This window comes from Oncorhynchus mykiss, chromosome 7 (genome assembly GCF_057628025.1).
Source record: "Oncorhynchus mykiss isolate SJ-2025 chromosome 7, ASM5762802v1, whole genome shotgun sequence".
In the NCBI taxonomy this organism is placed as follows: domain Eukaryota; kingdom Metazoa; phylum Chordata; class Actinopteri; order Salmoniformes; family Salmonidae; genus Oncorhynchus; species Oncorhynchus mykiss.
In genome coordinates, this window is record NC_143028.1 from 31,124,813 (window position 1) to 31,150,557 (window position 25,745).

General features: G+C 44.4%; 1 protein-coding gene and 2 long non-coding RNA genes across 4 annotated transcripts in view; 2 read left to right on the forward strand and 1 right to left on the reverse strand.

Annotated features, from left to right (window-relative positions):
• The window catches only part of LOC110528947 (kinesin heavy chain), a 120,776-nt gene that overhangs the window by 25,646 nt on the left and 69,385 nt on the right, over positions 1-25,745 (reverse strand). For both annotated transcript variants that reach the window (XM_036983178.2, XM_090240668.1), the window contains 8 exons: positions 24,060-24,146; positions 23,822-23,941; positions 23,369-23,515; positions 19,913-20,101; positions 12,472-12,589; positions 12,186-12,250; positions 11,921-12,030; positions 7,960-8,061 (listed from right to left, as the gene is read on the reverse strand). In XM_036983178.2, the coding sequence (XP_036839073.1) occupies positions 7,960-8,061; positions 11,921-12,030; positions 12,186-12,250; positions 12,472-12,589; positions 19,913-20,101; positions 23,369-23,515; positions 23,822-23,941; positions 24,060-24,146 (938 nt within the window). The remainder of the gene's footprint in view (positions 1-7,959; positions 8,062-11,920; positions 12,031-12,185; positions 12,251-12,471; positions 12,590-19,912; positions 20,102-23,368; positions 23,516-23,821; positions 23,942-24,059; positions 24,147-25,745) is intronic.
• LOC149982510 (uncharacterized) lies at positions 2,678-3,070 on the forward strand. The gene is made up of 2 exons (XR_016497198.1): positions 2,678-2,805; positions 2,908-3,070. It is a non-coding gene; the product is annotated as an uncharacterized LOC149982510 (long non-coding RNA).
• Positions 7,328-7,686, forward strand: LOC149982511 (uncharacterized). Its single transcript, XR_016497200.1, has 2 exons — positions 7,328-7,421; positions 7,524-7,686. It is a non-coding gene; the product is annotated as an uncharacterized LOC149982511 (long non-coding RNA).

A 25,745-nucleotide genomic window follows, 5' to 3' on the forward strand; every position in this document is an offset into this window, starting at 1 on the left:
AGGCCTTGAAATACATCCACAGGTACACCTCCAATTGACTCAAATGATATCCATTAGCCTATCAGAAGCTTCTAAAGCCATGAAATCATTTTCTGGAATTTTCCAAGCTGTTTAAAGGCACAGTCAACTTAGTGTATGTACATTTCTGACCCACTGGAATTGTGATACAGTGAATTATAAGTGAAATAATCTGTCTGTAAACAATTGTCGGAAAAATGTAAAACTCTGAAAAACTTGTCCCAGAGCATATCCCAGAGCATGTTTTGTTTTGTTTGCTTGTTTGTTTGCTTGCTTGCGTGAGTGCATGCATGCGTGCGTGCGACTCAGAGCATGTTCAGTCAGCTAAATGTTAAGGGTTCTTGGTGGTCTCATAATGGTAAATAAACAAACAGCTGGTCTCAATTCGCTCCCTACCCCCCTGGCCATAACCTTTCAATGTTTACTGATCTGTAAGGTGGAATGAATGTGTTGGGAGCTCTGCAAATATCGAAGGGTTAAGGGTATTTCCCTTGAGAGGTGCAGAGTGAACCAACCGGCTGCGCCAGGTGCCAACCGGTGCACCCCATGGTGCTTTAGCGTCAGCGACGCTGCGTTCAAAGTTCAAGTAAATTGCACTCTGTGCTGCGGCCGGCTTGCCTATTTCAAGTGAAAGGCCTTTAAGGGCTAAGACTGTGGGGTACACTCTTAGAAAAAGGGTTATTTGTGGAGTTATAGGGTTCTATCAACAATGGTTTTCATCTGAAGAACCCTTTTTGGAATACGAGGGTTCTTTGTAAGACAAACTGTTCTACCCTGAACCTTTTTCATCCTAAGAACCGTGAACCAACAGTGTATTGTCTGGCACACAGAAAATTGGCCAGTGTTACCTAGTGTTGATTCAGGAGGTGAATTAACTCTGTGAAAAGTTAAATTAACACTCAGTGGTGTAACCCCAAGTGTTGATGTTAACAACCAGAGTTAGGTGTGATTGGTTATAGCTGCTGTCAGCCTACACTTTTAGAAAAAAGGGTTCCAAAAGGGTTATTTGCGGAGGGATAGGGTTCTACCAAGAACCGTTTTGATTAGAATAACTCATTTTGGAAGACAAGGCTTCTTTAAGTCAAAGGGTTCGAACTAAAACATTTAACATCCTAAGAACTGTTTTTGGAAGAAAGTTATTTGAAAGGAAGGATTATTTTGAAGGCCAGAAGGTTTCTACATAGAACCAAATATAATATTTCCCAGCATGATCTATAGCAGGGAGATTTTCTGAATTGTTTGTTTTACTGTAATATCTGTAGTTTTTATTGGATGATTAATTTTATGCTACACAAAGATAAATAACACAGTTTTCTAAATTCAAATCAAATCAAATTGTATTTGTAACGTGCCGAATACAACAGGTGTAGACCTAAACAGAGAGTAGCAGCAGCATAAAATGGGGGGGGGGGGGGGGGGGGCAATGCAAATAGTCTGGGTAGCCATTTGATTAGCTGTTCAGGAGTCTTATAGCTTGGGGGTAGAAGCTGTTAAGAACTCTTTTGGACCTAGGCTTGGCACTCTGGTACCGCTTGCCATGCGGTAGCAGAGAGAACAGTCTTTGACTTGGGTTGCTGGAGTCTTTCACAATTTTTAGGGCCTTCCTTAGGGTAACTAATCCAATCTGTTCATTTTCTAAACTAATCTAATCTGTTAGCAATTGGATGTGTTGCATCTGTTACTGAGATGGTTGGTCCAGTTTAGATGATTGAGGTAATGTCAGTATTTAATCTTCCCTACCCTAGTAGTCATTCTGAAAGCAGGTTGGGTGTGATTAACAATTCCACTTGTCGGCTGTCCTAACTCTTGCTGGATTCCAATAGGAATTACATATCACCTTGCAAGCCAGCATAATGTGACTTGCAGGCGTGATGTAAACCAAGAGATTCCTAACACCACTGCCCTATAACTATGTAATGTATTGCCGTAAATATTTACATTTTAAAAGGCAAATAAGGAAGGTGGATTCTACCCGTTCTAGGAAGAACCCTCCAAAGATAAAATGGTTATTGGTAGAACCCTTCACAGAGGGTTCTAGGAAGAACCTTTCCTAGATTATTCTAGGCAGAATCATATACAGGGGTTCTTTGACGAACATATACATATAGGGTTCTAGATAGAAGAGTTCTACGCAGCACCAAAAAGGGTGCCCCTATGGGGACAAATCGGAGAACGCTGTATGGTTCTAGTTAGCACATTTTTTTAAAGAGTGCACCTATGACTTAGTGTTAGCGCACCAATGAGAGAGTGAGAGGAGTTCAAACAGAGCAGAATATGTAGGAGAAGAAGAAAAGGGACAAATCAAATTATATTTGTCCTGGCTGTGCCGCTCGTCATTTCTATCCTCTGGGCATATTTTTTCTACGAGTGTAGTGTCAGCCTATAAGGAGGTGGTAAGTGAAATGGCATTGTGGTACATGAAAAACAACCTCTCCCTCAACATCAGCAAAACACAGGAGTTGATTGTTGACTTCAGGAAGCAGAGGAAGGAACATGCCCTGATCCAATGCAGTAGAGAGAGTCAGCATCCACATCACCGAGGACTTGACATTGTCACGAATCCCGTTTCCTGAGTCTGTTTTTTTGTCTATGTTCTGTCCTGGAGAGTTTGTCCGGCGTCCTGGAACGCACCCTGTCTGGTTGCCGGGCAATGTAGCCAGTTGGGGTTTCTGATTACCCGCACCTGTATCCCATCAGCTATCTGCACACCTGGTCCTGATCATCATCTCTCCTCTTTATAAGCCCGGACCTGACATCCATTCCCTGCCGGATCGTTAGCCATGAACAGTATGTTGTGCCAGAGTATCAGCCTCAAGTTGGATAGAAGTTGTTTTGTTGTTTGTTACGTATTGCTTGCCTTGAACTTACCTCTGTTTGTTCTGTCTTCAGTTACTCACCCGGATCATTTACCCCATTCCCGCCTGGTCGTCAGAAGATTCCGCTTCCCCATTGGATCCACCTATTTACTCCCATCAACTCATCACCGCTACCCGCTACACCACCTGGATATATCTACCCATTCACTTGTAAATAAATACTCACCTTTTTCCTACTCTCCTTGTCCTGGTCTGCTTCTGGGTTCGACTTTGAAGAATCGTGACAGAACGATCCGGCCAAGAATGAACCCAGCGGACCTGGATTCCGTTTGCCATGCCATTACCCAGCAGGGGAGGACATTGGGACAACACAAGACGGAGCTACAGGAGATAGCGGTTGCAATCCAGAAATTATCTGCTAGCTTGACACAGATCCAGGATCAGCTCAGTTTGCTGGCGATTCATTCACCACCTATTTCACCCATCTTACCTGCCGTGCCTGATGCGTTTTCCTTCCGTGAACCCAAGGTACGACGCCTGATAAATATGAAGGGGATTTGGGAAGATGCCGTTCGTTTCTTATGCAGTGTGGGTTAGTGTTTGATCTGCAGCCCCATTCTTACGCCACTGACAAGGCTAGGATAGCCTTTGTTATTGAACTGCTGCGTGGAAGAGCTCTGGAATGGGCTTCAGCCGTTTGGGAACGACAGGGGACCTGCATGTCTTCATATCAGGAATTCACGGGAGAGCTGAGAAGGCTTTTTGATCATCCAGTCCGAGGTAAGGACGCAGCTAAACGTTTGTTCACTCTTCGCCAAGGAGCTCGCAGTGTGGCAGACTTTATGATCGAGTTCAGGACATTGTCTGTGGAGAGTGGTTGGAATGAGGAGTCACTACAAGCGGCTTTTTACCAGGGGTTGTCGGAGCAACTCAAGGACGAGCTGATATCCTATCCAGAGCCTAGTGATCTAGACAGCTTGGTCACTTTATCTATTCGGGTAGATAATAGAGTCCGAGAGAGAAGGAGGGAGAAGCAGTGGGGCCCATCCAATCAATCAGCAACTCGGTTACCATTCGGTTCAGGAAGTCAACCAGAACGTATTGATCGTTATTCCCCACACGGGATTAGTGGAGGGGTCTTGCCACCAGATCCTGAACCAATGCAAGTGGGGCGACACGGGCTAACTAAGGAGGAGCGCCAACGTAGACGTGAGACCAACAGCTGTTTCTACTGTGGTAGCTCAGGACATTACATCTCCACTTGTCCACAGCGCTCGTTAAACTGCCCGGCTCGCTAGTTTTGGGAGGAATTTTAGCGAGCCAGATTCAACCTCTCCAGAATCCTGTCAGACCCCGTTTAGAGATTAGAGATTAACGCTTTTATCGATTCAGGTGCCGATGGCAGCTTTATTGATGCCGACTTGGTGGAACAGCTGGGGCTTTCTAAGGAGCAATTGCCGGAAGCCATTGAAGCAACCACCCTGAACGGCAGTAGTCTGGCACGGATCACTATGAGGACTGAACCGGTTAAGATGTTGTTGTCGGGGAATCATTCAGAGTTTATCTCCTTCTTCATTCTGTCCTCACCCCATGTTCCTCTGGTTATTGGTTACCCCTGGCTGAAGGAACACAATCCCTCGTTTGATTGGGTGACGGGTAAAGTAACTAGTTGGAGCATTGATTGTCATGCTAACTGTCTTAGGACTGCCTGTTCTCCTGCCATTTCCAGTCAGATCAGTGACTCTGTTCCTCCTGATTTGTCCCTGGTTCCAGAAACATATCACGAGTTGGGTGAAGTATTCAGTAAACAGAAGGCTCAGTCCCTTCCTCCCCACCGACCTTATGACTGTGCGATTAATCTGTTTCCTGGAGCTTCCTTACCCAAGGGACGGTTATACAGTATCTCTCGACCTGAACGTGAGGCCTTGGAGACCTACATCAAGGAGTCTCTAGCTGCAGGTCTCATTCGGCCCTCGTCATCACCTCTGGGAGCAGGATTTTTTTTTGTGAGCAAGAAGGATGGCTCTCTTCGACCGTGTATTGATTATCGGGGTTTGAATGATATTACGGTCAAGAACAAGTATCCCCTGCCCTTGATGAGTTCGGCTTTCGATTCTTTACAGGGTGCTACGGTTTTTACGAAGCTTGATTTACGTATTGCTTATCATTTGGTTCGGATCAAGGAGGGAGACGAGTGGTTGACTGGGTTCAATACTCCGATGGGACATTTCGAGTACCAGGTGATGCCGTTTGGACTGACCAACGCTCCTGCTGTGTTCCAAAGTATGGTGAATGACGTTCTGAGAGATATGATTGGTATTTTTGTGTTTGTTTACCTGGATGATATCCTCATCTTCTCGAATGAGATTCTAGCCACGTTCAGGATGTCAAGCAGGTCCTGCAGCGGTTATTGGAGAACCGTCTGTTCGTGAAGGCTGAGAAGTGTGATTTTCACGCCCACACGACGTCCTTCCTCGGTTACATCATCTCCAGGGGAGAGCTCAAGATGGACCAAGAGAAGGTTCGGGCGGTTCGGGATTGGGTCCAGCCCGGTTCGAGATTGCAGCTCCAGAGATTCCTGGGGTTTGCAAATTTTTATCGGAGGTTTATCCGTGATTACAGCCGGGTGGCCGCCCCTTTAACTGTACTGACGTCTTGCACCAGAAAATTCTGTTGGTCTCCTGAGGCAGACCGAGCATTTCTAGATTTGAAGAGCCGATTCACCAACGCCCCGATTCTCTCTCAACCTGACACTTCCCGTCAGTTCGTTGTGGAGGTGGATGCGTCTGATGTGGGGGTGGGCGCCATCCTGTCCCAGCGTAGCTCCACTGACGGTAAACTCCATCCCTGCGCCTTCTACTCTTGTCGTCTTTCTCCAGCTGAAAGAAACTACGATGTGGGTAACCGGGAGCTTCTCGCTGTGAAGCTTGCCTTGGAGGAGTGGCGTCACTGGTTGGAGGGAGCGGAGCAACCGTTTGTGGTCTGGACTGACCACAAGAATCTGGCTTACGTGCAATCGGCTAAACGTCTCAACTCTCGTCAGGCCCGGTGGGCTTTGTTTTTTGGACGCTTCAATTTTTCCCTGACGTTCCGACCTGGGTCGAAGAACGGGAAGGCGGACGCCCTGTCCCGGATGTTCTCCAAGACGGAGGAGAGTGAGGCCAAGACTGAGACGATTCTTCCCCAGAACGTTGTCGTGGGAGCCGTTACATGGAGGATTGAGGAGGAGGTGATGGCGGCTCTTCGGACAGAGCCCGGGCCCGGTAACGGTCCACCCGGTCGGTTGTTCGTGCCTGAGTCGGTTCGTTCTGCTGTCCTTCAGTGGTCCCACGCCAGCAAGATAGCTTGTCACCCTGGTGTTGCTCGGACTATGGCGCTACTGCCACTGAGACGTCCGAGATACTGGTTAGGGAGGTGTTCAGGGTCCACGGGTTGCCCTGTGACATTGTTTCTGACCGTGGTCCTCAGTTTACCTCTGCTGTCTGGAAATCCTTCTGTTTGGCCATTGGAGCTACAGTCAGTCTCACATCTGGATTTCACCCCCAATCTAATGGTCAGGCGGAGAGAGCCAACCAGAAGATGGAGTCCACGCTGCGTTGTCTTGTCTCCTCTGATCCCACCTCTTGGTCATCTCAATTACCCTGGGTCAAGTATGCCCATAATACCCTTCCTTCATCTGCCACTGGGATGTCCCCCTTCCAATGCCTGTACGGATACCAACCTCCCTTGTTTCCTTCTCAGGAGAGGGATCTTTCGGTCCCTTCTGTCCAGACCCACATTCGTCGTTGCCACCGGACCTGGCATCGGGCCAGGAAGGTTCTCCTTAGAGTTTCTGACCGGTATCAGATCCAGGCGAATCGTCGCCGTATTCCTGCTCCCGCTTATACCATCAGAGATAGGGTGTGGTTGGCTACACGGGATCTTCCTCTACGGACTGAGTCGAGGAAACTGTCACCAAAGTTCATTGGTCCGTTCATGGTGGAGAGAATCATTAACCCTGCTGTGGTCCGACTAAAATTGCCGGCAACGCTTCGAGTACACCCCACCTTTCATGTCTCCTGCCTCAAGCCGGTTCACCTCAGTCCTCTGTTGCCCCCTCCTCCTCGTCCTCCTCCTCCTCGGATGATCGGAGGTGGTCCTGTCTACACGGTGCGCCGCATCATGGACTCCAGACGGCGGGGTTGAGGATTCCAGTATTTAGTGGATTGGGAAGGATATGGTCCTGAGGAGAGGAGTTGGATTCCTCGGCGTCAGATCCTTGACGATGACCTGCTTCGTGACTTTTACCGCCTCCACCCTGGCGCTCCGGGTAGTCCGCCCGGTGGCGTTCGTCGGAGGGGGGGTACTGTCACGAATCCCGTTTCCTGAGTCTGTTTTTTGTCTATGTTCTGTCCTGGAGAGTTTTTCCGGCATCCTGGAACGGTGCGTTATCCTGTCTGGTTGCCGGGCAATGTAGCCAGTTGGGGTTTCTGATTACCCGCACCTGTATCCCATCAGCTATCTGCACACTTGGTCCTGATCATCATCTCTCCTCTTTATAAGCCCGGACCTGACATCCATTCCCTGCCGGATCGTTAGCCATGAACAGTATGTTGTGCCAGAGTATCAGCCTCAAGTTGGATACAAGTTGTTTTGTTGTTTGTTACGTATTGCTTGCCTTGAACTTACCTCTGTTTGTTCTGTCTTCAGTTACTCACCCGGATCATTTACCCCATTCCCGCCTGGTCGTCAGAAGATTCCGCTTCCCCATTGGATCCACCTATTTACTCCCATCAACTCATCACCGCTACCCGCTACACCACCTGGATATATCTACCCATTCACTTGTAAATAAATACTCACCTTTTTCCTACTCTCCTTGTCCTGGTCTGCTTCTGGGTTCGACTTTGAAGAATCGTGACAGACATGGAACAACAATACGACCACTTTTGTCAAGAGGGCGCAACCATCTCCAAATGGTTCTACCTAGCACAATAAAGGGTTTGCCAATGGGGACAAACCGAAGAACCCTATATGGCTCCAGTAGAAAAGTGTATGGAGTGAATTGAGATGGTCTAAAAGAGACTCACGTCAGCTCCTACAGTTGCAGGGTCATCTGACTCCTGAGACGGTGTGTGTGACTTACGTCAGCTCCTCCAGTTGCAATGTCTTGTGGTGCTCCTGACTCCTAAGACGGTCAAAGTCGCTCCTCAGCCGCTCCAACTCCAGATGAAGACGATGGTTGCGACTGATCAGGACAGGAGAGGAGGGAGGACAATATATGAGAAACAGTTTGGTGTAGCCTTCCTAGTCTAGAATGCCAGGGGGTTAACTTTACCACAAATGTCATACGTTTAGATCCCATTTTTATGAGGAAATTGGTTCTGGTTATGATTGATAGACAGGAGAGGAGGGTGAAAATGAGGGTGGAGAGAGTGCAAAGACAGAGAGAGTAGATGCTGTGAGGAACAATCTGATGTTAATAAACTTCTAGGGGGTTAACTTAACAACAATGTAAGTACATTTACTTCCAAAATGGTCATGAAATGGTCATAAATGGGACAAAATGTTGGATTTTTTATCTAAAATGTATATAATGAATTATTAAATCTGTGGAATAGATATACACTTGCTATGCTCTTACAATAAAATGGGATAGGAAAGTATAAGGCTGAGGCTGAGATTCTGGGTAGACATTTAGAGATTATATAAGTGATTTTTCAACATATGGTGCTTAAAATGCTTCAAGGCGTGTTAAAATATGCAGGCAGATGCTATGTTGGTTGGATAACAGGTAGGGTATAGAATAACAAAATAGGTACTGACAGGGAGGTCGTCACACAGCAGTACAGCTGCTATCTTGTGACTGAGGTAACACTGTGAGCATAACAAAGAGAGGGAGAGGTCGGTACTGGCTCAGCGAGGTCGTCAATGATCTTTGTAACCAGCACACTAGTACAGAAATCTACAGATGGAGGTAAGGTTGTGAGTCAGGTTAGGTAGAATTACATTGAGAGAGCAATGGGAGGGAGGAGAGAGGGAGAGAGGACAACAGTACAGATACATAGCGTGACAGAGCATGACAAGGGTAGAGACTGACAGTAAGAAGGAGATGAAAGTACTGATTCACAGAGGTCGTCCCACAAAGCAGTACATCTGCAGGCTATGTAGTGAGGTGACACTGTGAGGTAGAGTAGAGAATAACAATGAGAGGGAATCGAAGGGAGAGAGGAGGGAAGTGTCATGGCTCTCCTGACAGTGGATCAAAGGAACCATCAGCTAGGCAAATGCTTTAAGATAGCCAGACCTCTTCTCTCCCACGGAAGAGGGGGTGGGAGGGGGGGGGGGGGGGGGGGTGCTGTGCCGGTCTTGACACCTTAACACTGGGTCTTACATTTAGCGAGAATGAACTTTCTCTTCCTTGCCCTGCAGTATTGGAACTGAAACTCCTTTGTTACTGAGAGACTCTAGCCAATCAAAACATTTTTCTCCACGTCACGAATGGTTAAAACTACAAGACCAGACAGCGTGGAGCGGTGGCTACCCGGCAGAAAATGGTGATACCCGTACATTGCCGGGTTACTACTGGCATGTAAAGTGGTTGGGAGCTGAACCCTGAATAATCAACCATTGATTCTAAAAGATGTGAGACGTTAGTCTACACGTTGAAATAGTGAGAAACTGAAGCTCTCAACCTCAACACTAGAAAAGAAGATAACCTCACCTAGGAGACCAGAAACATTCACAGTCTGCAGCTGAAGTCTCAGTTCCACGAAACACTCTACTAACAGAGAAGCTCTACAAAGAAGAAGGACATTGTGACCACAGGTGGACAATCAGAGCCTCACAGCGAGCCGCTACCCATAGACGGATCAATTGGTTTCAACAGAGAGACAACAGAGAAAGACATCTACGCATAAATACAGTATATGGCATTTCTTATCCGAATGAGCGGTGGTTAGGGTGCTAAGTATTCTGGTTACTTGGAGCGTAGTTTCCAAATGTATTTACGATAAGTTGACTCTCTTTGTCTCTGCCTCTCTTTATCTTTCCTCGCCCCCTTTGCATTGTATAACAAGCCGTCATATCGTGTCAGTCCACTAGGGACTTTTATTTCATGTAAATGTGTATGTGTCTACTGTGTTACTATTTAGTTAGTTAGTAAATAAATACAGTGCCTTGCAAAAGTATTCGGCCCCCTTGAACTTTGCGACCTTTTGCCACATTTCAGGCTTCAAACATAAAGATATAAAACTGTATTTTTTTGTGAAGAATCAACAACAAGTGGGACACAATCATGAAGTGGAACGACATTTATTGGATATTTCAAACTTTTTTAACAAATCAAAAACTGAAAAATTGGGCGTGCAAAATTATTCAGCCCCTTTACTTTCAGTGCAGCAAACTCTCTCCAGAAGTTCAGTGAGGATCTCTGAATGATCCAATGTTGACCTAAATGACTAATGATGATAAATACAATCAACCTGTGTGTAATCAAGTCTCCGTATAAATGCACCTGCACTGTGATAGTCTCAGAGGTCCGTTAAAAGCGCAGAGAGCATCATGAAGAACAAGGAACACACCAGGCAGGTCCGAGATACTGTTGTGAAGAAGTTTAAAGCCGGATTTGGATACAAAAAGATTTCCCAAGCTTTAAACATCCCAAGGAGCACTGTGCAAGCGATAATATTGAAATGGAAGGAGTATCAGACCACTGCAAATCTACCAAGACCTGGCCGTCCCTCTACACTTTCAGCTCATACAAGGAGAAGACTGATCAGAGATGCAGCCAAGAGACCCATGATCACTCTGGATGAACTGCAGAGATCTACAGCTGAGGTGGGAGACTCTGTCCATAGGACAACAATCAGTCGTATATTGCATAAATCTGGCCTTTATGAAAGAGTGGCAAGAAGAAAGACATTTCTTAAAGATATCCATAAAAAGTGTCGTTTAAAGTTTGCCACAAGACACCTGGGAGACACACCAAACATGTGGAAGAAGGTGCTCTGGTCAGATGAAACCAAAATTGAACTTTTTGGCAACAATGCAAAACGTTATGTTTGGCGTAAAAGCAACACAGCTCATCACCCTGAACACACCATCCCCACTGTCAAACATGGTGGTGGCAGCATCATGGTTTGGGCCTGCTTTTCTTCAGCAGGGACAGAGAAGATGGTTAAAATTGATGGGAAGATGGATGGAGCCAAATACAGGACCATTCTGGAAGAAAACCTGATGGAGTCTGAATGGACAAGTCAAAGTCCAGACCTGAATCCAGTCGAGAATCTGTGGAAAGAACTGAAAAGTACTGTTCACAAATGCTCTCCATCCAACCTCACTGAGCTCGAGCTGTTTTGCAAGGAGGAATGGGAAAAAATGTCAGTCTCTCGATGTGCAAAACTGATAGAGACATACCCCAAGCGACTTACAGCTGTAATCGCAGCAAAAGGTGGCGCTACAAAGTATTAACTTAAGGGGGCTGAATAATTTTGCACGCCCAATTTTTCAGTTTTTGATTTGTTAAAAAAGTTTGAAATATCCAATAAATGTTGTTCCACTTCATGATTGTGTCCCACTTGTTGTTGATTCTTCACAAAAAAATACAGTTTTATATCTTTATGTTTGAAGCCTGAAATGTGGCAAAAGGTCGCAAAGTTCAAGGGGGCCGAATACTTTCGCAAGGCACTGTAATTAAGCCATTTTGTGTATTGATGTATGCGACATTCGGAATGAGACTGATGAGGTAATGATTGATGTAAGCGATATCTATATATCTTTAGAGTTTAAGTCGGGAGATAGTAACTTGTTAAACTACTTTCCCATGGTGCCCCAAATTCCTTAATTGTTACATGATCAATTCAATTGAGTAAAAATTAAACATAGTTAATTGATTTTATAAATAACAGTCATCAGGTTAATGATAGTCACGTCACGACAAGAGGGAAAGGGAGCGAGAGAAGAAGATGATGAGAGAGAGGAGGAGAGGAAGGTACTTACTCAGTGAAAGGGAGATGAAGGTTGAGAGAGTGACAAACGGATATCTGAGGAGAGGGGGAGAGGGGGATAGAGGGGTAGAGGGTTATGGAGGGAAGAGAGGTACTGACTCAGTGAGGTCGTCAATGATCTTCTGTTTCTCGTTGATGTCGTCTCGGAGACGTCCCAGTTGCTTGTGGTGCGTCTCACGGTGAGACTCCATCTGCTGCACCAGAGCCCTCTGAAATAGGGAGAGAAACAGACAGTTAGCACCCACACACAAACACAGGGAGACAGACATGCACAGGTGCACAAACACACAGCGTTTAAAACACAAAATACATTGAATAATGATAATTTTATGATTTCCACCACATAGTCAGTAAGCATAGTTACCTTAACATCAGCAGACTCTTCGATGTCCGCCTGGTTCTCTCCCTTTGTCATCTCTGACATGCTCTCTGAAACACACACAAATATTTGCATTTCAGCGTATGCCTACAAACAAGTCACTTTACTGTCATTTCACTCGTCATTTCAGTGTCGCTGGAGTTGCACTAATTGTAGTGTCAGTCATTGAGTCATGTACCCTGTGCCAGAAGTTTTACTTTGCACCTGGATTTTAAAACTCAGTTTAACACTGCACTGCATTATGTTGTAGTCATTGGGATGACAAATTTACCTTGGGCATGGAGTTTGGCCAGCTCTTCACTCAGAGAGTCATAGTTATCCTCCAAGTGTCTATTCTTCAGCTCTATGTTCTGCATGTACTCTGTCAGGGAGTGGATCTTCGCCTCATGCTGCACACACATGAAACACAATCAATGATACAACCAATGTTATGACCAATGAGAATCAACCTCACACCCTCAAATCAAATATAATTTTTATTTGTCACATACACATGGTTAGCAGATGTTAATGCGAGTGTAGCGAAATGCTTGTGCTTCTAGTTCCGACAATGCAGTAATAACCAACAAGTAATCTAGCTAACAATTCCAAAACTACTACCTTATAGACACAAGTGTAAGGGGATAAAGAATATGTACATAAAGATATATGCATGAGTGATGGCACAGAGCGGCATAGGCAAGATACAGTAGATGGTATTGAGTGCAGTATATACATGAGATGAGTATGTAAACAAAGTGGCATAGTTAAAGTGGCTAGTGATACATGTATTACATAAAGATGCAGTAGATGATATAGAGTACAGTATATACATATACATATGAGATGAATAATGTAGGGTATGTAAACATTATATTAGGTAGCATTGTTTAAAGTGGCTAGTGATATATGTTACATCATTTCCCATCAATTCCCATTATTAAAGTGGCTGGAGTTGAGTCAGTGTGTTGGCAGCAGCCACTCAATGTTAGTGGTGGCTGTTTAACAGTCTGATGGCCTTGAGATAGAAGCTGTTTTTCAGTCTCTCGGTCCCAGCTTTGATGCACCTGTACTGACCTCGCCTTCTGGATGATAGCGGGGTGAACAGGCAGTGGCTCGGGTGGTTGTTGTCCTTGATGATGTTTATGGCCTTCCTGTGACATCGGGTGGTGTAGGTGTCCTGGAGGGCAGGTAGTTTGCCCCCGGTGATGCGTTGTGCAGACCTCACTACCCTCTGGAGAGCCTTACGATTGTGGACGGAGCAGTTGCCGTACCAGGCGGTGATACAGCCCGACAGGATGCTCTCGATTATGCATCTGTAGAAGTTTGTGAGTGATTTGGTGACAAGCCAAATTTCTTCAGCCTCCTGAGGTTGAAGAGGCGCTGCTGCGCCTTCTTCACAATGCTGTCTGTGTGGGTGGACCAATTCAGTTTGTCTGTGATGTGTACGCCGAGGAACTTAAAACTTACTACCCTCTCCACTACTGTTCCATCGATGCGGATAGGGGGGTGTTCCCTCTGCTGTTTCCTGAAGTCCACAATCATCTCCTTAGTTTTGTTGACGTTGAGTGTGAGGTTATTTTCCTGACACCACACTCCGAGGGCCCTCACCTCCTCCCTGTAGGCCGTCTCGTCGTTGTTGGTAATCAAGCCTACCACTGTTGTGTCGTCCGCAAACTTGATGATTGAGTTGGAGGCGTGCGTGGCCACGCAGTCGTGGGTGAACAGTGTTGAGGATCAGCGGGGTGGAAATGTTGTTGCCTACCCTCACCACCTGGGGGCGGCCCGTCAGGAAGTCCAGTACCCAGTTGCACAGGGCGGGGTCGAGACCCAGGGTCTCGAGCTTGATGACGAGCTTGGAGGGCACTATGGTGTTAAATGCCGAGCTGTAGTCGATGAACAGCATTCTCACATAGGTATTCCTCTTGTTTTCAGATTAGCCTTGTTAAAATCCCCAGCTACAATGAATGCAGCCCCCGGATAAATGGATTCCAGTTTGCAAAGAGTCAAATAAAGTTTGTTCATCGATGTGTCTGCTTGGGGGGGAATATATACGGCTGTGATTATAATCGAAGAGAATTCCCTTGGTAGATAATGCGGTCAACATTTGATTGTGAGGAATTCTAAATCAGGTGAACGGACTTGAGTATCTGTATGTTGTTATGATCACACCACGTCACGTTAACCATGAAGCATACGCCCCCGCCCCTCTTCTTACCAGAAAGATGTTTGTTTCTGTCTGCACGATGCGAGAGAAACCAGCTGGCTGCACCGACTCCGATAGCGTCTCTCCAGTGAGCCATGTTTCCGTGAAGCAAAGAACGTTACAGTCTCTGATGTCCCTCTGGAATGCTACCCTTGCTCGGATTTCATCAACCTTGTTGTCAAGAGACTGGACATTGGCGAGAAGAATGCTAGGGAGTGGTGCACGATGTGCCCGTCTCCGGAGTCTGACCAGAAGACCGCTCCGTTTCCCCCTTTTACGAAGTCAGGAGTTTTTTGGGGTCGCCGGCTGGGATCCATTCCGTTGTCCTGGGTGAAAGGCAGAACACAGGATCCGCTTCGCGAAAGTCATATTCTTGGTCGTACTGATGGTGAGTTGACGGTGCTCTTATGTTCAGTAGTTATTCTCGACTGTATGTAATGAAACCTAAGATGACCTGGGGTACCAATGTAAGAAATAACACGTAAAAAAACAAAAAACTGCATAGTTTCCTAGGAACGCGAAGCGAGGCGGCCATCTCTGTCGGCGCCGGAAGTACACACATTATTGGAAGTACACACATTATAAGACACCCTAACAAGATGATGAGGAGCAGGAAGATACTTGAATGAAAGCATAAGGTAACATCCACACATCTGGCATCAGAGCAAATTAGCTTTCCACTTGAATGACTAAGAGCTCCAGAATAAGCTGAAAGGTGCACTCAGACTAAATGAAGAGTTTCATTCCCAAATGCTATATATCCATTTTCAGAAATGTTGGTAAATTACCTTGGATTGTTTAAAGAACTTATAAAAAAAGATTGGTGTGTTTTCACTATCTAATCACAGCGTGGGGTTGACATAGTGGTTAGAGCGTTGGGCTAGTAACCAGAAGGTTGCAAGTTCAAATCCCCGAGCTGACAAGGTACAAATCTGTCGTTCTGCCCCTGAACAGGCAGTTAACCCACTGTTCCTAGGCCGTCATTGAAAATAAGAATTTGTTCTTAACTAACTTGCCTCGTGAAAAAAATGTACAGTATTTGTTTATAGCTCATCCAACTACCTCATCCCCATACTGTTATTTATTTTATTTTTCTCCTTTGCACCTCAGTATCTCTACTTGCAAACTCATCTTCTGCACATCTATCACTCCAGTGTTAATTGGTATATTGTAATTATTTCGCCACTATGGCCTATTTATTGCCTTACCTCCCTTATCCTACCTCATTTGCACACACTGTATATAGATTTTTTCTATATGTTTGTTTATTCCATGTGTAACTCTGTGTTGTTTGTGTCGCACTACTTTTCTTTGTCTTGGCCAGGTCGCAGTTGTAAATGAGAACTTTTTCTCAACTGTCCTATCTGGTGAAATAAAAACTAAATAAAAAAACAGACTTATACATTTATTTTCTGAGGTTTGGCTGATTTCTTTTGATTTTCCCATTATGTCAAGCAAAGAGGCACTGAGTTTGAAGGTAGGCCTTGAAATATATCCACAGGTACACCTCAAATGATGTCAATTAGCCTATCAGAAGCTTCTAAGCCATGACATCATTTTCTGGAATTTTCCAAGCTGTTTAAAGGCACAGTCAACTTAGTGTATGTAAACATCTGACCCACTGGAATTGTGATACAGTGAATTATAAGTGAAATTATGTAAGGGGTGCGTGTTGGTGGCAGGGAAGTCAGGTGCAGGAGAACGAACTTGGTATAAACGGAGTTGTTTAATAAATGCTGACAAAACTCCAAAACAACCAAAATGTACAAAATAACAAGTGGGTACAAAAACCCGTCGCACACCAACACTAAAATGCACATCACATACAAACAAAACAATTTTCCAACAAGGACATGAGGGGAAACAGAGGGTTAAATACACACCATGTAATTGATGGGATTGGAACCAGGTGTGAAGGAAGACAAGACAAAACCAATGGAAAATGAAAAACGGATCAGTGATGGCTAGAATGTTGGTGACGTCGATCGCCAAACACCTCCCGAACAAAGAGAGGAGGAAAGCGTGACAAATTATCTGCCTGTAAACAATTGTTGAAAAAATGACTTGTGTCATGCACAAAGTAGATGTCCTAACCGACTTGCCAAATCTATAGTTTGTTAACAATACATTTGTGGAGTGGTGGAAAACGAGTTTTTAAATGACTCCAACCGAAGTGTATATAAACTTCCGACTTGAACTGTAGGTGTTCCTTTTGTCCAGGTGGGAAAGGGCAGTGTGGAGTGCGATTGGTTCGCGCATGCTCTGAGTACACCCCTGGTCTGATCCAGTGGCCTTGTGAATGTTGACCTTTTTAAAGGTCTTGCTCACATCGGCTACGGAGAGTATAATCAACATGTTTGTACATACTCACAGAGTTTTTTTTCCTTCATGTAAAACTCAAATGGGAAGTTACATGCAGCCATTTAGGCAGCATATCAAACACAAGCAAGACACAGACACAAAGTCTAATTATCAATTGAATGTTATGTTTTCATCATCATTGCAAACATTGGCTAGGCACGAGGCAGACAGGCAGTCAGTAGTGGTGTTTTTCAGCAACTCTGGCTGGTGGCTATGCTATGGCAGCAACTACAGTACAAAGATTAGCCTACATCATGGATCAAACATCAACTGCGGCCCCCCTTTTGTAGGCCTGCAACCGGGGGGCCTCTATGTATTTTGTAAGTCACTCTCACTCAGATATCATATGAAAAACTGCAAACAGTTCTCTCCAACCTAAGGCAAAATGTGTAGAATTTCAGGAAATTAGTTATAATGTTATAACATTTTTAGTTTCTTCTTTTGCTAGCAAGTTGGATGGGCCCCTCCAACAAATCTTCACTTAGGGCCCCCAAAAGGCCGGCTCTGACTGCATACACTTTCCATGGCTCTGACTGCATACACTGACTGCATACACTTTTCCACTGCATAAACTTTCCATGGATGTGGGATGCAGACCTCTGAGCCACTGTGGCCCCCCCTGATGAGTTTTTTTGTGTTGCCCATCCCTCACCTCCATCACACAAAACACAGAGGGTGTTCTTTAATGGAAGCCTCTCCAAGATAATCCAGGTAGAATCAGGAATTCCACAGAGCAGCTGTCTAGGTCCCTTAATTTTTTCAATCTTTACTAACAACATGAGTATAGCCAGTGTGTTTCTGTATACGGATGACTCAACACTATACACGTCAGCTACTACAGAGACTGAAATGACAGCACTTAACAAAGAGCTGCAGTTAGTTTCAGAATGGGTGGCAAGGAATAAATTCGTATTTAAAAAATCTAAAAGCATTGTATTTGGGACAAGCATTTGGGACAAATCATTCACTAAACCCTAAACCTCAACTACTGTAAATCTTATAATGAATAATGTGGAAATTGACCAAGTTGAGGTGACTAAACTGCTTGGAGTATCCCTGGATTGTAAACTGTCATGGTCAAAACATATTAATACAACAGTAGCTAAGGTGGGGAGAAGTTTGTCCATAATAAAGTGGTACTCTGCTCTCGTAACAGCACTATCAACAAGGCAGGTCCTACAGGCCCTAGTTTGTCCCACCTGGACTACTGTTCAGTCGTGTGTTCAGGTGCCACAAAGAAATGTGCATTTGGCTCCAAACAGGGCAGCACGGATGGCCCCTTGGATGTACACAGAGAGTTAACATTAATAATATGCATGTCAATCTCTAATGGCTCAAAGTGGAGGAGAGACTGACTTCAACACTACTTGCATTTGTGAGAGGCATTTGACACCCATTCATACCTGAATGCACCTCAGCCACGCTCAAGGTCCTAAATGATATCTTAACCGCCATCGATAAGAAACATTACTGTGCAGCCGTATTCATTGATCTGGCCAAGGCTTTCGAATCTGTCAATCACCACATCCTAATCGGCAGACTCGACAGCCTTGGTTTCTCAAATGATTGCCTCGCCTGGTTCACCAACTACTTCTCTGATAGAGTTCAGTGTGTCAAATCGGAGGGTCTGCTGTCCGGACCTCTGGCAGTCTCTATGGGGGTGCCACAGGGTTAAATTCTTGGACCGACTCTCTTCTCTGTATACATCAATGAGGTCGCTCTTGCTGCTGGTGAGTCTCTGATCCACCTCTATGCAGACGACACCATTCTGTATACTTCTGGCCCTTCTTTGGATACTGTGTTAACAACCCTCCAGGCAAGCTTCAATTCCATACAACTCTCCTTCCGTGGCCTCCAATTGCTCTTAAATACAAGTAAAACTAAATGCATGCTCTTCAACCGATCGCTACCTGTACCTACCCGCCTGTCCAACATTACTACTCTGGACGGCTCCGACTTAGAATACGTGGACAACTACAAATACTTAGGTGTCTGGTTAGACTGTAAACTCTCCTTCCAGACCCATATCAAACATCTCCAATCCAAAGTTAAATCTAGAATTGGCTTCCTATTTCGCAACAAAGCATCCTTCACTCATGCTGCCAAACATACCCTTGTAAAACTGACCATCCTACCAATCCTCAACTTTGGCGATGTCATTTACAAAATAGCCTCCAATACCCTACTCAACAAATTGGATGCAGTCTATCACAGTGCAATCCGTTTTGTCACCAAAGCCCCATATACTACCCACCATTGCGACCTGTACGCTCTCGTTGGCTGGCCCTCGCTTCATACTCGTCGCCAAACCCACTGGCTCCATGTCATCTACAAGACCCTGCTAGGTAAAGTCCCCCCTTATCTCAGCTCGCTGGTCACCATTGCATCTCCCACCTGTAGCACACGCTCCAGCAGGTATATCTCTCTAGTCACCCCCAAAACCAATTCTTTCTTTGGCCGCCTCTCCTTCCAGTTCTCTGCTGCCAATGACTGGAACGAACTACAAAAATCTCTGAAACTGGAAACACTTATCTCCCTCACTAGCTTTAAGCACCAACTGTCAGAGCAGCTCACAGATTACTGCACCTGTACATAGCCCACCTATAATTTAGCCCAAACAACTACCTCTTTCCCTACTGTATTTTATTTATGTATTTATTTTGCTCCTTTGCACCCCCATTATTTTTATTTCTACTTTGCACATTCTCCCATTGCAAATCTACCATTCCAGTGTTTTACTTGCTATATTGTATCTACTTTGCCACCATGGCCTTTTTGCCTTTACCTCCCTTATCTCACCTCATTTGCTCACATCGTATATAGACTTGTTTATACTGTATTATTGACTGTATGTTTGTTTTACTCCATGTGTAACTCTGTGTCGTTGTATGTGTCGAACCGCTTTGCTTTATCTTGGCCAGGTCGCAATTGTAAATGAGAACTTGTTCTCAACTTGCCTACCTGGTTAAATAAAGGTGAAATAAATAAATAAATAAAAAATACCCCAAAAGACATGAAACATTAGCAATAATTTCTAGTGAAAAAACACAAATATAAAAAATATGTGGAAATAGCGTTTTGGAAATAAACTCTTCAAATGTACTTCTAGTATACCCTTGATTTTTCTGCATACTAAAAGGTACTCTGAGTATGCCCTGTCCCTGACCTGTGAGATGAGGAGTTGGCAGGAGGACAGCTCTCTTCCCGTCTCCTCCATCTTCCTATGACACTCCATCTGAAGGTTCTCCAGCTGACGACAGCGTTTCACCATGGACTTGACCTCTGACTTGATCTTACTGATGTAGAGACGGGCCACCGTAAACTCCTCCTCGATCGCACCCGTTATTTCCATCGGCTGGGGGAAGAGACAAAGATTATGTTCAATATGTTCCTATATGTTTGCTTTGGCAATGTATATGGTTACACTTTCCACGTCAATAAAGCCTTTTGAATTTGAGAGACAGAAAAAGGAGATAGAGAGCTGAACAGAGAGTAGGAGAGAGAGAATGAGAAAGAAAGAAAGAAAGAAAGAAAGAAAGAAAGAAAGAAAGAAAGAAAGAAAGAAAGAGAGAGAGAGAGAGAGAGAGAAAGAGAATGAGGCAAAGAGAAAAACTTCTGCCGTTTATTTGTAAAAACAAACATCCATTATATTACAGATCATTTAGCAAACGCCACATCAATTACAATCTAAATATGACAACGGTGATGTTGTCTCCCTGACAACTGGCATGCTGTACTTCCGCTGAGGGCCTTTTGGAGTGAAACTTCAAAGTAATGTTTTTCATACCAGAAAAAGATGAACTCTTAAAATCATAAAATGAGAGATAGCTGTGCCTATCTGGGCCTGTATTCAGAAAGTATATCAGGCTTGCTGACTGGATCACGTTTGCCTTTTAGATCACAATGACTAAGATACAGTGGCAAGAAAAGGTATGTGAACCCTTTGGAAGTACCTGGGTTTCTGCATAAATTGGTCATAACATTTGATCTGATCTTCATCTAGGTCACAACAATAGACAAACAAAGTCTGCTTAACCTAATAACACAAACAATTCTGCGTTTTCATGTCTTTGTTGAACACACCGTGTAAACATTCACAGTGCAGGGTGGGAAAAGTATGTGAACCCTTGGATTTAATAACTGGTTGACCCGCCTTTGAAAGCAATAACCTCAACCAAATGTTTTCTGTAGCTGTGGATCAGAACTGCACAATGGTCAGGAGGAATTTTGGACCCTTCCTCTTTACAATACTGTTTCAGTTCAGCAATATTCTTGGGATGTCTGGCATGAACTGCTCTCTTGAGGTCATGCCACAGCATCTCAATCGGGTTGAGGTCAGGACTCTGACTGGGCCACCCCAGAATGCGTATTTTCTGCTGTTGAAGCCATTCTGTTTATTTATTTCTGTGTTTTGGGTCATTGTCCTGTTGATTCACCCATCTTCTGTTGAGCTTCAATTGGCGGACAGTAGCCTAACATTCTCCTGCAAAATGTCTTGATAAACTTGGGAATTCATTTTTCTGTCGATGATAGCAAGCTATCCAAGCCCTGAGGCAGCAAAGCAGCCCCAAACCATGATGCTCCCTCCACCCTACTTTACAGTTGGGATGAAGTTTTGATGTTGGTGTGCTGTGGCTTTTTTTCTCCACACATAGAGTTGTGTGTTCCTTCCAAACAACTCAACTGTAGTTTCATCTGTCAACAAAATATTTTGCCAGTAGTGTTGTGAAACATCCAGGTGCACTTTTGTAACCCTTTCCAGCTTCATGCAAGTCAACAATTCTTAATCGTAGGTCTGAGATCTCTTTTCGAGGCATGGTTCACATCAGGCAATGCTTCTTGTGAATAGCAAACTCAAATTTTGTGTGTGGTTTTTATAGGTCAAGACAGCTCTAACCGACATCTCCAATCTCGTCTCATTGACTGACTCCTGACTCCAATTAGCTTTTGGAGAAGCCATTAGCCTAGGGGTTCACATACTTTTTCCTACCTACACTGTGAATGTTTAAATGATGTAGTCAATATAGACAAGAAAAGTGTGTTAATATGTGTGTTATTAGTTTAAGCACACTGTGTTTGTCTATTGTTGTGACTTAGATGAAGATCAGATTAAACCAATTTATTCACATACTTTTTCTTGCCAATGTATATGGACTGGGGAACCTAGCCTCGACCTCCAGTGTTCTAGGAGAGGTTCTCAGAGATAAGTGTTTAGCGTCTAGATCAGCACTCCTATTTCTTATACAGGTGTACAGGCCATACACGCTTAGAATTATTGGTGACTCAAGGAACCCTGGTGATCCTCGTGGAACCCCTGGAATTCCTTAAGCAACCATTGCTAGTCAATGGTTCATATTTGCACCTTCAGTTAGTTGAGGGGTTCTTGGAGGAAACTTGAATGGTTCAATGTAGGAACGGGTTCCTGGTGGAACCCTGGAGTGGAGGCGTGGCTTAGTAGTGGCGTGGCTTTAAGATAGGTGCGGCAGTTGGCCTAGTGGTTAGTGCGTTGGGCCAGTAACCGGAAGGTTGCTAGATTGAATCCCTGAGCTGAAAAAGTAAAAATATGTTGTTCTGCCCCTGAACAAGGCAGTTAACCCACTGTTCCCCGGGAGGCTGTCATTGTAAATAAGAATTTGTTCTTAACTGACTCGCCTGGTTAAATAAATAAAAAAATATATTTTTCAATGTCATTACATCTGTTAGGTTGTACTGCCATTAGACGTTAAGGTTGAACTCTGACAGTTTTGAAGTTTCAATTAAGCTAACAGAGGTGTATGATCCCCTCAAAAGCCTATGCAAATCCCAAAGTTACCCCTTTATTACTGTATGTAATCAGCAATGTTAATATTATATTAGAATATATACTGTAAAAAATATCCAAGAAACATTTTAATTTGCACAAACTTAACATGATGAACAGGAATGACATTTAAGCTAAAGGGTGACCAAAAATAAATATCTGAATGCCAAACCTCCAATAAGCTAGACCTTCAGTCTGATAGGCTGCCACCTCTACATTACATTATTAAAAATACCCTTTTCAGAAGGCAAACCTTTTTCAGCAGGAAATGTTCTGCCTGTACGGCAACCCAAAATGTTCTTTCAGGCACCTTTACTTCTATGAGGGTGCAACAGGTAGCCTAGTGGATACTGCGTTGAGCCAGTAACCGAAAGGTTGCAAGATCAAATCCCATAGCTGACATGGTTAACATTTGTTGTTCTGCCCCTGAACAAGGCAGTTAACTGTGGCCGTCATTGTAGATAAGAATTTGCTCTTAACTGACTTGCCTATTTAAAAAAAGGTCAAAAAATAAGTGTAGTCTTGGTAATAGCAGACCACAGGAAGTTGGTGTCACCTTAATTGGGGAGAATGGGCTTGTGGTAATGACTTGAGTGGAATCAGTGGAATGGTATCAAACACATGGTTTCCAGGTGTTTGATTCCATTTGCTTCATTCTGGACATTATTATGAGCTGTTCTCCCCTCAGCAGCCTCCACTGTAGCAGACGTACCAGTTTGATGTCCTTTTTGTTAAGTAAAAATCAGGTATCAAGAATCAACAATCAAGCAAAGTGAAGTCAACTCAGAAATCATCTTTTTACAACTAAAGTAAAGTATTAACCAGTTTGATGTCTTTGTTGCCTACGATGGCACTGAACTCAGAGAGGTCCCTCATTAGGCCGTTGAGAACCTCAGCGATGCGTTTCCTTTGATGACTGCTCACTTCCTGTAGACGAGACAGCTCCGCCTCAATTCGCATCAGGTGGGCCTGGAGTTGGGAGGAGAAGAAGAAGAGACTGTGACTTATCTTTTTTAATTTCTCCTATCCCCCTGAGACACACACATAAGCACTCACCAAAGGAATAGAATGATAGATAGAACTGTAGATGGATGGATGCATGGATGGAGGAAAGGCACTGTACAAATACACATTTAGATTGATGGATTTATCAAAAGGTTACAGTAATGCACATAGGGATGGACGGATGGTTGGTTGGGTGGATGGGCGGATGGGGACAGATGTACGTAAAGGACGGACGAACAGATTAAGTGTAATCCCCTCCCTCTGACGTACCATTTTCTTAGCCAGTTCCTCAGCCAGTAGTTTGTTCTGTAGACTCTTATCCTCCACCTCCTGGCTCTTCTCGTCATAGTTAACAGCCAGCTCCTCTAAGGCCTGTAGAACCTCCTTCACCTATAGACCACAAGTGAAATCAGTAACTGACTTTATTATTGTAATTTACTGGCTCTATATGTATTCAATTGTCAAATAAATTAAATCAATCAATCACTCAATTAATCGGCCAACCAACCTCCGCCTTGGCAATGTCACTCTCCATCTGTAGTCTGCCCAGCTCTGATGACACCTTCTCACTGTCCCCACGGGAGGAGACCAGGAGCTGGGAGTTACACAAAAACCCAATAACCATCACTCACTTATCTTCGATAGCTCCTTAGAGCATAGCGCCTCAACATTTGGGCCAGTTCCCAGGCTGAATAACGATAACCATAGCATTAGAAATCAAATAAAAGTGATGACAGACTATCCAACGTGAGTTGAGTTCTCAGTACAATTGCCAAATGAAATTACACTGAACAAAAATAACTGCAACATGCAACAATTTCAAAGAGTTTTACTGAGTTACAGTTCAAGGAAATCAGTAAATTGTAATAAATTAATTCAGGCTTAATCTATGGATTTCACATGACTGGGAATACAGATACGCATCTGTTGATACTTAAAAAAAAGTAGGAGCCTGGATCAGAACACCAATCAGTATCTGGTGTGACCACCATTTGCCTCATGCAGCGCAACACATCTCCTTTGCAAAGAGTTGATCAAGCTGTTGATTGTTGCCTGTGGAATGTTGTCCCACTCCTCCTCAATGGCTGTGTGATGTTGCTGGATATTGGCGGGAACTAGAACAGGCTGTCGTACAAGTCAATCCAGAGCATCCCAAACATGCTCAATGGGTGACATGTCTGATGAGTATGCAAGCCATGGAAGAACTGGGAGATTTTCAGCTTCCAGGAATTATGTACAGATCCTTGCGAAATGGGGCCGTGCATTATTATGCTGAAACATGAAGTGATGGCGGTGGATGAATGGCAGGACAATTGTCCTCAGGAGTTCATGATGGTATCTCTGTGCATTCAAATTGCCATTGATAAAATGCATTTGTGTTCGCTGTCAGTACCTTATCCCTGGCCATAACCCCACTGTCACAATGGGGCATTCTGTTCACAACTTTGACATCAGAAAACCCCTCGACCACACAAGCCCCTAATTGCTGTCTGTCATCTGCCTGGTACAGTTGAAACCAGGATTCATCCGTGAAGTGCACACTTCTCCAGCGTGCCAGTGGCCATTGAAGGTGAGCATTTGCCCACTGAAGTAGGTTATGACAACGAACTGCAGTCTTGTCAAGACCCTGGTGAGGCCGATGAGCACGCAGATCAGATTCCCTGACATGGTTTCTGATAGTTTGTGCAGAAATTCTGCATTTGTGCAATTCATAGTTTCATCAGCTGTCCGGGTGGCTGGTCTCAGACAAGAAGCCGGCGAAGAAGCCGGATTTAGAGGTCCTGGGATGGTGTGGTTACATGAGGTCTGCGGTAAGTGAGGCCAGTTGGACATACTGCCAAATTCTCTAAAACAACATTGGATGCGGCTTATGGTAGAGAAATTAACATTCCATTCTCTGGTATCAGCTCTGGTGTACATTCCTGCAGTCAGCATGCCAATTGCACGCTCCCTCAAAACTTGAGACACCTGTGGCATTGCGTAGTGTGAATTATCTGCACATTTTGAGTGGCCTTTTATTGTCCCCAGCACAAGGTGCACCTCGGTAATGATCATGCTGTTTAATCAGCTTCTGTCAGGTGGATGGGTTATCTTGGCAAATGAGAAATCCTCCCTAACTGTGATGTAAACAAATTAGTGCACAAAATTTGAGACAAATAAGCTTTTTGTGTGTATAGAACATTTCTGTGATCTT